General features: G+C 43.1%; 1 protein-coding gene across 1 annotated transcript in view; it reads right to left on the bottom strand.

Annotated features, from left to right (window-relative positions):
• Positions 1-264: 264 nt before the first annotated feature.
• Positions 265-15,337, bottom strand: part of LOC127981585 (NACHT, LRR and PYD domains-containing protein 12-like) — a 46,059-nt gene continuing 30,986 nt past the window's right edge. Inside the window, exon 7 of the mRNA XM_052585507.1 lies at positions 265-896. Within this exon, the coding sequence (XP_052441467.1) occupies positions 355-896 (542 nt within the window). The 3' untranslated portion in view covers positions 265-354. The remainder of the gene's footprint in view (positions 897-15,337) is intronic.

The following is a 15,337-nucleotide window of genomic DNA, read 5'->3' as shown; positions in this document are numbered from 1 at the left end:
TTTTATTCATGCACAAAAAATTTAGAAAAATTAATTACATGTACTTTTCACAAACATGATTCATGAAGAACTTTTCAATTGAAGGAACATTGATAGAAATAGTACAAATGATCGATGTGACACTACAATAAAAACACAAATGTTGATAAACACACAAACACTATCTCACACAAACACACACACACACACACACACACTTTCTCTCTCTCATAAACATACACACACACACTCTCTCTCTCACACACATACACAAACACACACACACTTGAGCTGTTCAGCTGCAGTATTAATGTCATGAAGAGACTCGATAACATCTCATTGTCACTGATTCATCATGCAGTCTCTTTTGATTCATTAACACAGTTTCACTGATGATCCAGAATCATTTATCAATTCATAACCAACACTAAACCCAGGATAGAGTGGCTGAGTGAATGTGGTCTGGACTGTGTGGATGAGGCTCATTGTGTTTCTGGAGACGCTGTAGAAGGACAGAGTTCCTGCTCTGTGATCCACAAACACTCCTATTCTCCTGCTGGTGGACACCACAGGGAGAACAGTCTCTATGTTATTGTGACTGAATGAGTAACTGGAGCGAGAGCAGAACAAACTCCAGGACTGATCATTAGATCCAAACCAACACTCATCACCCCATCCCTTCCTGCTGATGCTCTTATATGACACTGATATAAACACATTATCTCCACTCCACTCAACCTCCCAGTAACAGCGTCCACACACACTTTCTTTACACAACACCTGAGGCTCATCATCAAATCTGTCTGGATGATCAGGATATGACAGTTTCTCCATCAAACATGTCACCTTTCTGTTCTCCTCAGACAGAATCAGTTCCGTGTTTGCTGTGTTTGGATCCAGTGTGAGAAAACAGGCATCTGAACACGAGAACAGGCATTAATAACAACAACTAACACTACATCTGTGTGTGTGTGTGTTTAAGAGAGAGAGAGAGAGAGAGAGAGAGAGAGAGTGTGTGATTTCATACATGTTGTAATGTAGTTTTTGTTTAAGAAATAAAATTAATTTAGAAAGAATACTGTGGTCTTTGGTTAAATTTTCTTGATTTTAAAGTTATTGAATGTTTTATCTCTGATTGAAAGGCCCACAACAGTAAGATCTGCTTATACACGGCTTATACATTTATAACTTTTAATAAGGTGAAGTAGGTTTTGGGGAAATACAAATAATTTGTTTTATATATTCACTGAAAGATACATTTAAGCTACAATTATAAATAAATTCAGTGTAATTATAAAGATCAACTGAATGATTTAATAAATTTATAACAAGACTAAACCTTTGTTAAACCAATCACTTGTTTTTGAGTAATATATTTATATTGATTGTTCAATATAAATATATTGAGAGAAAATATGATTATAGACTGATTTCCAAACATCTAGAGTGATGCTCCATGCGCTCTTTGTTTATGTTTCAACTCCAACTGGCCTGCGTGTCAATGCAGGAGTCACCTATGTGTGTATTTACAGTTGTAAATATTATAAGCAATCTTTGAAAACCTGTTGAATTTTTTTTCCTTGTAAAGAAATCATTCACTAGTAAGCAGTTAAAATATCCTGATTATCTTTAAAAAGAGGATTTTAATTGCTGGATTATGTTACATTGTCATTAATGTCTTATACACAGTCACGCGAGCTTATGTTTCTTCATTATATTATGTCTATGTTCCTAGGATTTTTATTTGTAATTTTATTTTAGCATATTTTAGCAGGTCATTTTTTTGTAGTTTTTCAATGACAAAATGCAAATAAAATGCAAGTTGCTTGCAAAATAAATTTATGAACTATGTTATTTGATTGTACTGAGTTTGATCACTGTGTAGTGTTCTTGTTTGCCACGGTTCCTGGATCAATACTGGGCTGTGTTCTATTCAGAGGAGAAAATCACTATTGCGCCCTAAATCTTGTAAGACTGTATTCTTGTCACAATTCGGTCAGGCTCTTCACCCAGCTAATCACAGCACACCCCCTCACCTGAGTATTGATTACTCCCGTTTTAAAAAAGCAAAATTCTGATGTGAAAAATCTGTCAAATTATCATCCAATCTCAAATCTATAATTTCTGTCTAAAATCTTGGAGGGTGTGGTTGCAGCTCAATTTAACAAACACTTAATTGAAAATAAACTATCTGAGCCAAAAAAAAGATTTGGGTGTCATATTTGACGCCACACTGTCAATTGAGCCTTTTGTCCAGAATACAGTTAAGACATCATTTTATCACCTCAGAAATATAGCCCGGCTACGTCCTATGTTATCCTTTTTGGTAGCTGAAAAGTTGATTAACTTTTTGCGCATTGACTACTGCAATGGTCTCCTAGCTGTGGTATCTAAATTATCACTGGATAAATTGCAATATCTTCAAAATTCAGCTGCTAGAGTACTTTCTGGGGTCATGTCCAGGGACCATATAACTCCGGTCTTGGAGTCCCTGCACTGGCTACCTGTTAGGTACTGTATTGATTTTAAAATCCTTATGCTGGTATATAAATCTCTACACAATCTGGCACCTGAGTATTTAACTGACTTATTAATCCCCTACACACCACGTCGCAATCTGCGCTCCTCTCAGAGTGGTCTTTTGGTTGTTACAAAGACACGGCTTCATACGTGGGGTGACCGATTCTCTGTCTATGCTCCTAAGCTCTGGAATTCTCTCCCGGCCGACATCAGGGAAGCAAATTCATTAGTGACTTTTAAATCTCTTCTTAAAACATTTTATTTTAGGATTGCTTTTACATGAACTTGATTTTATGCGTTTATTTTATTGTTCTTACATTGTGTTTATTTATTTGCTGTTATGCTTGTCTGTAAAGTGCTTTGAGATAGATGCTTTTAAAGGCGCTATACAAAATAAATATATTATTATTATTATTATTATAATTGATCTCCGGCACTTATTCCCAATTCATTCACCCATCAACCACCAGATTTAAGCACACACCTCAGTCTGCACATTGTCCGATCTCGACGCTACACAGCAGAATTTCCTCTGTCATAGTTAACCTGCATTTACTCCTTTAACTTACCCCTTGACTTACCTCTTCTACAGCTAGATTCTCCTCCCCTCCATGTGACTCCAGCGTGTCTTCAGTGAGCTCCAGTAAACCATCTCCCATAAAGATGAATCAGCTCACTACTAATGCCCAACTTACTGCTGCCCACATCACTCTTCCAGTTACCACCTTCCTCGACTCTGGGTCAGCCCGGAACTTCATATTGGGAGACCAGCTCCAGTTATCGATAACCACCACAGAAACCGTCTACCAAATAGTAATCAATTATGTCGTGTTTTTTTTTTTTTTTTTTAAGTTGTACATGTGGAGAGTGCAGTTTGATGACAACATCGCATGTTGTTTACTTGATGTGCTTACACGCCGATAGCTAAGTTAACAACACAGAGATATTTGAAGCAGTTTTACTCACCGCATGTGGTTCCAACACACGATCGTGACCCTTTTTAGTTGGGACTGCATTATCCTTAAGAAATAAACGATGTGCAAATCCGAAATGCAGGGAACAAACAAAAACACTTGCACAACTCCGTTGATGCTCTGTAAAAATAAACTCCATCCACTGGTCCCTTAATGCTGTTTTTTCTTTTGGTAATCTGTGCAGGGTTGTCTTGCCCTGGCAACCAAAAACACACTTCTTTTGTGACATTTCGCGACGCTCTCGCTCTGATCAGTGAAGTCTGTTGTGCTCTCAGTGCTCTGCTATACAGGAGCGCGCGCTCTTCCGGCAGAAGTGCCTCAGGACCCATATAAGGAAATTCCGCTCCAACGTCACACAGAGCCATACTCGAAAAAAACTTTCCGAAACTTGTGACAAACCGAAGAGGTTTTTTTGTAACAAAAAATACTCCTTCAAATGTACAACTTAATTTTTGAAACTTTGTCCATGTTTAGCATGGGAATCCAACTCTTTAACAGTGTAAAAAACTCAGTATGCATGAAATAGCATTTCACCCCCCCCTTTAATACACTAACTTCTTAGTCCTGGAGGGCTCTACGGCTGATATCATTTTGGGCCATCCCTGGCTGGTACAGCATAATCCAATCACCTCCTGGTCGACGGGTGAAATCCTCCAGTGGGGTGAACAGTGTTTTCCACCATGCTTCCCCAATCGCCCATCTCCGCCGGAACGAGCCCCGGAGGTCCTATCCCTCAATACAACCTCCATTGAAAGTCCCCTTGAGAGACGCTTGGTGGACATACCCTCCAGCTACAAGGAGTTTCATGATGTCTTCGGCCCTCACAAAGCCTCACAACTACCTCCTCACCGTCCCTGAGATTGTGTGATTGATCTGATTCTGGGCGAGTCAGTGCCTTGTGGTAAGATATATCCCCTCTCATTACCGGAACAGAAGGCCATGGAGAAGTATGTGAAGGAAGCCCTTAAACAGGGATACATCATCCCATCTGCATACCCTGCTGCTTTAAGCTTTTTATTTCTGGCAAAGAAGGACGGAGGCTTGCGGCCCTGTATCGATTGCACTATTGAGCACTATACCAAATCACTGTTAAATTCCGTTACCCTCTTCCCCTCGTCCCAGCTGCCCTGGAACAACTTCAGGGAGCTACCATATTCTCCTTACTGGATCTTCATAGTACGTATAACTTCATCTGTATCCGAAAAGGAGATGAGTGGAAGACGGCATTCATGACCCCTACTGTCCAATGTACGGGTGCTCTGGGAGTACCTCCACCACTTTGTCATTGGGTACATCGACGACATTGTCATCTACCAGCATGTCATCGCCAGCATGTCCGAGCAGTCCAAGCAAGATTGAGACAATTCCAACTCTTTCTCAATGCCAAAAAATTTACCTTCCACCAGTCTTCATTGCACTTCCTTGGGGATATCTTTTCTGGAAGATTTTTATTAATACGATTTTAATCAATCAAGAATAATCAATGTGAATCTAGCCATTTTTTGTTGCTAGTTATTATTCCATTATAATCCTATAGGTTAAGTATAGAAAGAAATATGCCTAGGGGGCCAAATTTTACAGACCAGAAACATGTGGTCAGACCAGCTGAGAAACATGTGGTCAGACATACAGACAGGGCCGTTGTCTATAACAAAGCAGGGGGCTCCTTCTCTCTAGGGAGATATTAAAATTGTAAACATAAAGAAAAGTTTGACTATTTGGAAATGCCCTGTATAGGGTATATAATGAGATGCTACCTGGCATTCAGGAAATCATCTCGCAGAGAACATCTCGGCTTTGTTTCTCTCTGAAATAAATTCTATCTTCTGGAAACAAAACCCAGAGACTGTGTGATTCCTCAGATCCATGGCAGACAAAAATACACTACACTTTGAACATACCACATAGACGAGGGGAAGATTGAGGCTATCACCTCCTGGCCATTACCTTCGGAACTGCAGAGCTTCCTGGGCTTCAGAAACTACAGTACCATAACCAGTCCCATCACCAACCTTCTAAGGAGCAAACCCAAGTCTCTCTCCTGGACCCCGGCTGCCACTGAAGCCTTCGCCAGCCTCAAGAAAGCAAGTGCTCCACCCTTAGTTCATCTGGACTTAGAGCTCCTTTTCATGGTCGAAGTGGATGCCTCGTATTAATGTGGGAGCAGTTCTTTCACAGCGGCAGGGGTTCCCACCTTGACTCCATCCATGTGCCTTAGTCTCTTGGAAGCTTAGCCTGGCGGAGAAGAATTAGGACATTGGAAACAGAGAGCTGCTGTTGATCAAACTGGCCTTAGAGGAATGGCTTTGAGGGAGCGGCTCATCCATTCACTGTACTAACCGATCACAGGAACTCTCAGTACCTCAGAGAAGCAAAGCACCTAAATCCCCGCCAAGCTAGATGACCATTATTCTTTACTAGGTTTCACTTCACCATCTCCTTTAGACCGGTCCCCAAAACATCAAAGCTGACGCCCTGTCCCATATCTTTGCTTAAGAAGAAAATATGGATGAGCCAGAAACTATCATACCCACTCACCTTATTTCCAATCCTATCCAGTGGACATCCCCGCCAGTCGCCACTGAAGCCCCTCCTGCCACTCCACCGGGCTGCCCCCTGGGACGCCGGTATGTCCCATGGATGCAACGCACTCCTCTTATTCACACAACGCATAGATCATTAGGCACTGGCCATACCGGGGCTGACGCAACTCTCTCACTGCTCAAAGATCACTTCTGGTGGCCCAACATGGCAAGAGACATGAGGAGGCTCATTTAAGGTCGCCCTGAATGTTCCATTTCGAAGAGTCCCCGTCATCTTCCACCTGGCAGGGTACATCCATTACCCATTCCCAACCGTCCCTGGTAACACCTAGGAGTGGACTTTACAACGGACCTACCTCGCTCTGATGGTAACACCTGTATCCTGGTAATAGTCGATACATTCTCTCAATTCTGCTGCCTCATTCCCCTCAAGGGACTACCCACTGCCCTGTAAACAGCAGAGCTGCTATTCAATTAAGTCTTTTGTCAATTTTGCCTCCCTGAGGACAATTTTGGACCCAGTTCCAGTGCACACTCGGTTACCAGCCCCATTTCTTTCCCCGGTCAGGAGACCCTTCCGACATTCCTGCAGTCGATTAGTGGTTCCGGCAGAGTGAGAGAGTCTGGGACGAGGCTCATCATCACCTCCAACGGGCAGTGCGCAGGCAGAAGATGACAGCCGACCTTCACTGAGCACCTACTCCCAACTACCAACCCGTGCAAAAGGTCTGGCTGTCCAACTGAGACATCAGGCTGTGGCTGCCTTGTAGGAAACTTAGTCCAAGATTCATTGGCCCCTTTACCATCCAGGAAAAGATCGATCCTGTCACATACAAGCTCCAACTCCCACAATACAGAATACACCCCAGATTCCATGTCTCTTTGTTGAAACCTTTTCATCCACCTGTCTCCACAGAACTTGACTGGACAGAGGAACCCCCTCTCCCCTCCCTTCTAGAAGAAGGTTCCATCTACAAGGTCAAAGAGATTCTGGAATCCCAGCAGCGTGGTGGCAGACTGGAATACCTAGTAGACTGGGAAGGATATGGCCCTGAAGAACGCTCCTGGGTCCCTAAAGACGACATCCTTGATCCCACACTCCTAGAAGAATTCTAAACAGAACACCACGTCAGGGTGTTAGGCCCTCAGGAGAGGGCCCTCGAGAAGGGGGTACTGTCACAAATCGGTCAGGCTCTTCACCCAGCCAATCACAGCACACCCCCTCACCTGAGTATTGATCACCGGCACCTTTTCACAATTCATTCGCCCATCAACCACCACATTTAAGCACACACCTCAGTCTGCACATTGTCCGATCTCGTGGCTACACTCGTAGTTACCACTTCTCCAGTGAGATTCTTCTCTTCTCCGTATGACTACAGCTTGTCTCCAGTGAGCTCATCATCCAAACCTTCCTCTCCTACATCTTCACTGAGGTGTGTGCATCCATTCAGCCACCCTGCTCACCCCATTCTCTTTAAGAAGATTACTATTGTCAGTCTATCTCTCAAATACCCATATCTAACCCATCTAAGGATTCACTTATCTGCATCTCTCCATCTGCCAAGCTCATTACCCGTTTCAATAAAACTCCAATAAAAATCACTAATCTTCTGTTCCTGAGTCTGTTTGTTACAATTCTCCACAACAACAGTCTTGGAAAGTGTATGGCTCAGAAGTCATTGTCATTAGGGACACACCTTTGAAGGCAACATCAGTTTGTATCATCGTGATTGTCACAATTTTTTTTTCCATCGGGGTGCCCTCGGTAGGCATCACTGCGGAGTTTGGGATGCAGTGCAGGTGTCAGTCCGGCTCAAAGCAATATATATATATATATATATATATATATATATATATATATATAGTGGGGCTCGAAAGTTTGGGCACCCTTTGCAGAATCTGTGAAAATGCGAGTAATTTAAAAAAAATTGAGAGAGATCATACTAAATGCATGTTATATTTTATTTAGTACTGTCCTGAGTAAGATATTGTACATAATAGATATTAAGATTTAGTCCACAAGACAATGCCTGAAATTATTAAAATAACCCCACTCAAGTTTGGGAACCCTTGGTTCTTAATACGGTGTTCTGTTACCTGATGATCCTCGACTGTCTTTCTGTTTTGTGATGGTTGTGCATGAGTCCCTTGTTTGTTCTGACCAGTTAAACTGAGAACTGTTCTTCGGAAAAATCTTTAACGTCCTGCAGATTCTTCAGTTTTCCAGCATCATTGCATATTTGAACGCTTTCAAGTAGTGACTTTATGATTTTGAGATACATCTTATCACACTGAGGATATATGAGGGACTCAAACACAATTACTAAAAAAGGTTCAAACGTTCACTGATGTTCCAGAAGGAAACAAGATGCATTAAGAGCTGGGGGGTGAAAACTGTTGAACATGATGAAGAAGGCCAAATTTGTCTTATTTTGTTGAAATATATATTTTTTTCCATTTAGAAGACACTTGTATGTTTCCCGGTACACAAATAAGTACAATTTACCTTGATCTTCAAATTCCAAAAGTTTTCACCCTCCCAGCTCTTAATGCATCTTGTTTCCTTCTGGAGCATCAGTGAATGTTTGAATCTTTTTAAATAGTTGCGTTTATTCCCTCAAATGTCCTCAGTCTGAAAAAAATGCATCTCAAAAGTCACTGCTGGAAAGGGTTCAAATATTCAAAGATGCTGGAAAACTGAAGAATCTGCAGGACGTTAAAGATTTTTCTGAAGAACTGTGCTCAGTTTAACTGTTCAGAACACACAAGGGACTCATGCACAACCATCACAAAACAGAAAGACAGTCGAGGATCATCAGGTAAAAGAACACAGTACTAAGAACCAAGGGTTTCCAAACCTTTGTGGGGGTTATTTTAATAATTTCAGCATTTTTTTGTCTTGTGGACTAAATTTTAATATCTTTTATGTACTATATCTTATTCAGGACAGTTCTTAATAAAAAATAACATGCATTTAGTATGATCTCTCTTATTTTTGGAAAATTACTCATATTTTCACAGATTCTGCAAGGGGTGCCCAAACTTTCAAGCCCCACTGTATATATATATGTGTGTGTGTGTGTGTGTGTGTGTATAAAATATACAGTTGTGGGTGGTTGTTCTGCACGCTTGGTAAACAAACTACAGCTAGTCCAAAATGCAGCAGCAAGAGTTCTTACTAGAACCAGGAAGTATGACCATATTAGCCTGGTCCTGTCCACACTGCACTGGCTCCCTATCAAACATCGTATAGATTTTAAAATATTGCTTATTACTTATAAAGCCCTGAATGGTTTAGCACCTCAGTATTTGAATGAGCTCCTTTTACAATATACTCCTCTACGTCCGCTACGTTCTCAAAACTCAGGCAATTTGATAATACCTAGAATATCAAAATCAACTGCGGGCGGCAGATCCTTTTCCTATTTGGCGCCTAAACTCTGGAATAACCTACCTAACATTGTTCGGGAGGCAGACACACTCTTGCAGTTTAAATCTAGATTAAAGACCCATCTCTTTAACCTGGCTTACACATAACATACTAATATGCTTTTAATATCCAAATCCGTTAAAGGATTTTTAGGCTGCATTAATTAGGTAAACTGGAACCGGAACACTTCACATAACACCGTACTTTCTACATCATTAGAAGAATGGCATCTACGCTAATATTTGTCTGTTTCTCTCTTGTTCCGAGGTCACCGTGGCCACCAGATCCAGTCTGTATCCAGATCAGATGGTCACTGCAGTCGCCCGGATCCAGTACGTATCCAGACCAGATGGTGGATCAGCACCTAGAAAGGACCTCTACTGCCCTGAAAGACAGCGGAGACCAGGACAACTAGAGCCCCAGATACAGATGCCCTGTAAAGACCTTGTCTCAGAGGAGCACCAGGACAAGACCACAGGAAACAGATGATTCTTCTGCACAATCTGACTTTGCTGCAGCCTGGAATTGAACTACTGGTTTCGTCTGGTCAGAGGAGAACTGGCCCCCCAACTGAGCCTGGTTTCTCCCAAGGTTTTTTTCTCCATTCTGTCACTGATGGAGTTTCGGTTCCTTGCCGCTGTCGCCTCTGGCTTGCTTAGTTGGGGTCACTTCATCTACAGCGATATCATTGACTTGATTGCAAATTAAAACAGACACTATTTCAACTGAACAGAGATGACATAACTGAATTCAATGATGAACTGCCTTTAACTATCATTTTGCATTATTGAAACACTGTTTTCCAAATCAATGTTGTTCAGTGCTTTGGCGCAATGTATTTTGTTTAAAGCACTATATAAATAAAGGTGATTGATTGATTGATTGAGTTGTTTTTCTTTTGTTAAGTTTGCTGAACAAGTACTGGGATCAAAATAAGGTCCTTGTAATCAGAGAATCTTCTATGTCTTTGTCAAAATATTTATTATAATTAATAAATAAATGGAGGCACTCAATGTGAAATCCAAATACGTAATTTTCACAAGCAATGATTTCTGCTCGATTGAGGACACATTTCCCATGAGACAGACCCATCCTCCACTCTTCCATGCAAATTAACAAAGTAAAGATAAGATCAAGTCTTCTTCTGAAACTGCATAATAACTAAGTCACACTTTTTTTCATAGTTTGGCTGGTCCTTCGACTTATAGTCAGGTGCGACTTATTTATCAAAATTGATTTGACATGAACCAAGAGAAAACATTACCGTCTACAGCCGTGAGAGGGTGCTCTATGCTGCTCAGTGCTCCTGTAGTCTACCAAAGAAAGCATAGAGCGCCCCCTCGCGGGTGTAGATGGTAATGTTTTCTCTTGGTTCTTGGTTATTAATAAATGCCACTTATACTTAAGATGCGACTTATAGTCTGAAAAATACGGTACCTGTAATAACTATTTAAGTTAGTAAGACACATATTTAGTGACTATTGTATTCCTTTGAGGGTTTTATTCAGTTTTCTGAACAAAAAAAACAGTTTACTGTATAGTGAAAATTTTGAATCTACAATTTAATAAAAATAACCAAGTTAGAGGTGGAACTATATGAACTGTACTAGATTTAATATTTTTAAAGTATGTTAAGTTCCAAAGATGAAAAAAAGTGTCATGAAAAGAGTCAATGTGAGTCTAGTTCTATATTTTAATTCTACAATAGTTCTATTTTATGGACAGAAAAATTTAATTATTGACTTAAAATGTCCAATATGCTGTAGCTCAGAAACCATGAAATCCTAAACTAACAGTGTTGTGATTAACAAAATATCTTTTAATGTTTCTGTAATGGTTGTTAGCTCTTGAATCCCAGTAAAATATTAATGTTGTTGTTATCCATAAATTTCCATAAATTATTCATAATTGTTTTTAATTTGCTGTTTTATAAAAAGGACAGAAAAAATAGTAAAGCACTTAATTAAATTTTTGTTTATTCAGATGCCCAATTAATCAATAAATACAGTCTAATAAATATCTTAAGCACTGTATGTGCTTTACATGTATTAGATCTCTGTTACGATCAGAGACCCAGTGAAACGCAGGAGACGAGAGATCCAATCGCAGTATGGGTTTAATGAGTAATCCAAAGAGAAATCAACAAGCAGGGATCAAAACCATAAATCCATCCAACAAATAAACAAACAGGAAAGGAACAGGAACTCGGAAGACGAGGAAACTGAGTAACGGAAAGAAAGGACTCCATGCAGACAAACAGAAAAGGAATGGTTAATATAGGGAGGATAATGACTAACAAGTGGAGACCTGAGTGCAATTAACAGGAGTGCAAATACTGTGATGAAGGGACAAGGCTTTGTGGGAATTGTAGTGCCTATGGTGAGGTGCCTACAGGGAAGTGAGACCACTAGTGGAAACTCAGGGAAACGGAGACCAGACAGCGTGACATTACCCCCTCCTCCACCCGAAACCAAGAAGAGACCAAGGAACACAGAGCCCAGGAGGGAGGTGGACTGGCGGAGGATCAGGGGGAGGGACGGAGGGCCAGGTCCATAGAGGGAAACAGAGAGAAAAGCAAAAACAAGGAACCCAGGAGGAAGGTGGACCGGAGGAGGATCAGGGGGAGGGACGGAGGGCCAGGTCCATAGAGGGAAACATAGAGAAAAACAGAAACCAAGGAGCCCAGGAGGTAGGTGGACCGGCGGAGGATCAGGGGGAGGGACAGATGGCCAGGTCCATAGATGGAGACAGAGAGAAGAGCAAAACAACAACAAAACACAAGTCCAGGAAGGACATAACATTCAGTCTCCAGGGCCAAACCGACAGGGCAGGAATCCAGAGAGGAGCAAGGTGGAATTGGAGCCATGCGGTCAAGACAGAAGCCCACCAGGGTGGCGCAGAAGACCACCGCATCCGTGCGGTCGAGACAGAAGCCCACCAGGGCGGCGCAAAAGACCACCGCATCCGTGTGGTCGAGACATCAGCCCACCCAGGCGGAGCAGAAGACCACCACATCTGTGCGGTCGGGACAGAAGCCAACCTGGGCGGCGCAGAAGACCACCACCTCCGTGCGGTCGAGACAGAAGCCCACCAGGGCAGCGCAGAAGACACCACATCTGTGCGGTCGGGACAGAAGCTAACCCGGGCGGCGCAGAAGACCACCAACTCCGTGCGGTCGAGACAGAAGCCCACCAGGGCAGCGCAGAAGACCACCACATCTGTGCGGTTGGGACAGAAGCCCACCCGGGCGGCGCAGAAGACCACCACCTCCATGCGGTCGAGACAGATGCCCACCAGGGTGGCGCAGAAGACCACCACCTCCATGCGGTCGGGACAGAATCCCACCCGGGCGGCCCAGAAGACTCTCACCTCCGTGCAGTCGGAACAGAAGCCCACCAGGGCAGCGCAGAAGACCACCATAGTGGGATCCATGACACAGGAGAGCAAGTCTGGATAGGCAAGTCTGAAACAGAGAACATGAACAAGTTAAGCGTGGCCTCTTTGGCCACGACAGGATCAGTCGAGCGTTTAGAGAGTTCGGCTGAGACGTGATGAGGCTCTTTAAGTTCCGCAGAGGCGTGGGGAGGCTCTGGTAGTTCAGCAGAGGCGTGGGGAGGCTCTGGTAGTTCAGCAGAGACGTGGAGAGACTCTGGTAATTCCGTGGTGTTTAGACTAGATTCAGGAAGATCAATGCTGACTTGACTCTGCTCATGAAGATCAATGCTGACTTGACTCTCTTCATGAAGAACACTGGTGACTTGACTTTTCCCATGAAGATTTCCAGTGACTAGCCCTGACTCGACTCTGGAGGGTCAACGGTGACTACCCCTGACTCGACTCTGGAGTGTCAATGGGAACCTGACTCGAGTCTGGAGGGTCAATGGTGACTAGCCCCGACTCGACTCTGGAGGGTGAACGGTGACTAGCCCTGACTCGACTCTGGAGGGTCAATGGGAACCTGACTCGACTCTGGAGGGTCAACGGTGACTAGCCCTGACTCGACTCTGGAGGGTCAACGGTGACTAGCCCTGACTTGACTCTGGAGGGTCAACAGGGACTAGCCCTGACTCGACTCTATAGGGTCAACGGGGACTAGCCTTGACTCAACTCTGGAGGGTCAACGGGGACTAGCCCTGACTCAACCATCTTGGGCTGTGGCGCTGGGCCAGCAGTCATCTTGGGTAGTGGCGCTGGGCTGGCGTCCATCTTGGGCAGTGGCGCTGGGCCGGCGTCCTTCTTGGGCAGTGGCGCTGGGCCGGCGTCCATCTTGGGCAGTGGCGCTGGGCCGGCGGCCATCTTGTGCTGTGGCGCTGGACTGGCGGCCATCTTGCGTCGTTACACTGGACTGGCGACCACCTTGTGCTGTGGCACTGGGCTAGTGGCAACCTTGCATCGTGGCGCTGGGCTGGTGACCACCTTGTGCTGTGGCGCTGGGCTGGCGGCCATTTTGTGCAGTGGCGCTGGGCTGGCGGTCCTCCTGTCTGTAGACCCCGGTCTAGAATCGTCAATCCCACCGGGAGAGACAGGTGTGGCTGGGGTATTCCACGGAGACCGATGTTGTAAATAAAATACAAACTCCCAGAAATTATAGGCGTCCAACTGCTCCATTTCAATTTGAGGAACCGGGTCATCCAGCCCGGTATTGAAAGTGTCCTTTAGGGCTGCATCTTTATATCCCATCCCCTCAGCCAGGGACCAGAACATTTGTGCCATGGCACCCACCTCATTGCCCTCTTGGCGGAGGGTGGTTAATTTTAAATATTTCGCCCTCCGCTCCACCATACTGCCTGGGTAACGGGAATGAAGTCCCACACCACTGGATCTCGACATGGATGGATGGAGTGCTTCTGTTACGATTGGAGACGCAGTGAAACGCAGGAGACGAGAGATCCAATCGCAGTATGGGTTTAATGGGTAATCCAAAGAGAAATCAACAAGCAGGGGTCAAAACCATAAATCCATCCAACAAATAAACAATCAGGAAAGGTAAGGACTCCATGCAGACAAACAGAAAAGGACTGGTTAAAATAGGGAGGATAATGACTAACAAGTGAAGACACCTGAGTGCAATTAACAGGAGTGCAATTACTGTGATGAAGGGACAAGGCTTTGTAAGAAGCCTACGGTGAGGTGCCTATGGGGAAGTGAGACCACTAGTGGAAACTCAGGGAAACAGAGACCAGGCAGCGTGACAATCTCCTGTCATAATAAAGAGAAAAAAACTAAATTGGGCATCTGCATTAAAAACTAAATAAACTGCTCTGATATATATTTTTATTTGATTACTGTGACTAAAGAGCTACACATACTGCTGGATTAATCATTACAGAGACATCAAAAAAGATTTTTGTCATCACCAATAGTGTTAATTTAGGGACGCTGTGGCGTAAAAATACTGCTGTGGCTAAATATACTATTTAGTTTAAGTTATAGTTGAAGTTAATCGTGTGTTTTCCTGAGTAACAGTCATTACAGCACAGCTGGCCTGTGTCACAATGCTGGGAATCCAAAGAAATAAAGATGTGCAGAGCATCGCATTGCTTGTAAAACTGATAAACCAGGACTTCAAAAGCGATTCATTAGCAAATATAAAGACAAGATATTTCAGTATTTCTACAAAAATATGTCATCCCTGCAATACTCTATTATATAATTCTATAATATATAACACTGATAATGTTGTTCTTATGGATCTGCAACCACATAGTTTTACGACTTAAAATTGTATTTTAAAGTATATACAGCGCAGTATATTTCTGAATTGCAACCTGACTACTGAATATTTTCAGAGCTATTAAAGGGACAGTTCAGCCAAAAATGAGAATGCTGTCATTAAATACTCACACTTATGTGGTTTCAATCTCGTAAAACCTTCGTTCATCTTCACC

This window comes from Carassius gibelio, chromosome A4 (assembly GCF_023724105.1).
Source record: "Carassius gibelio isolate Cgi1373 ecotype wild population from Czech Republic chromosome A4, carGib1.2-hapl.c, whole genome shotgun sequence".
Lineage (NCBI taxonomy): Eukaryota > Metazoa > Chordata > Actinopteri > Cypriniformes > Cyprinidae > Carassius > Carassius gibelio.
Note: the sequence above shows the minus strand (reverse complement) of the source record. Positions and strands in the feature narration are given on the sequence as shown.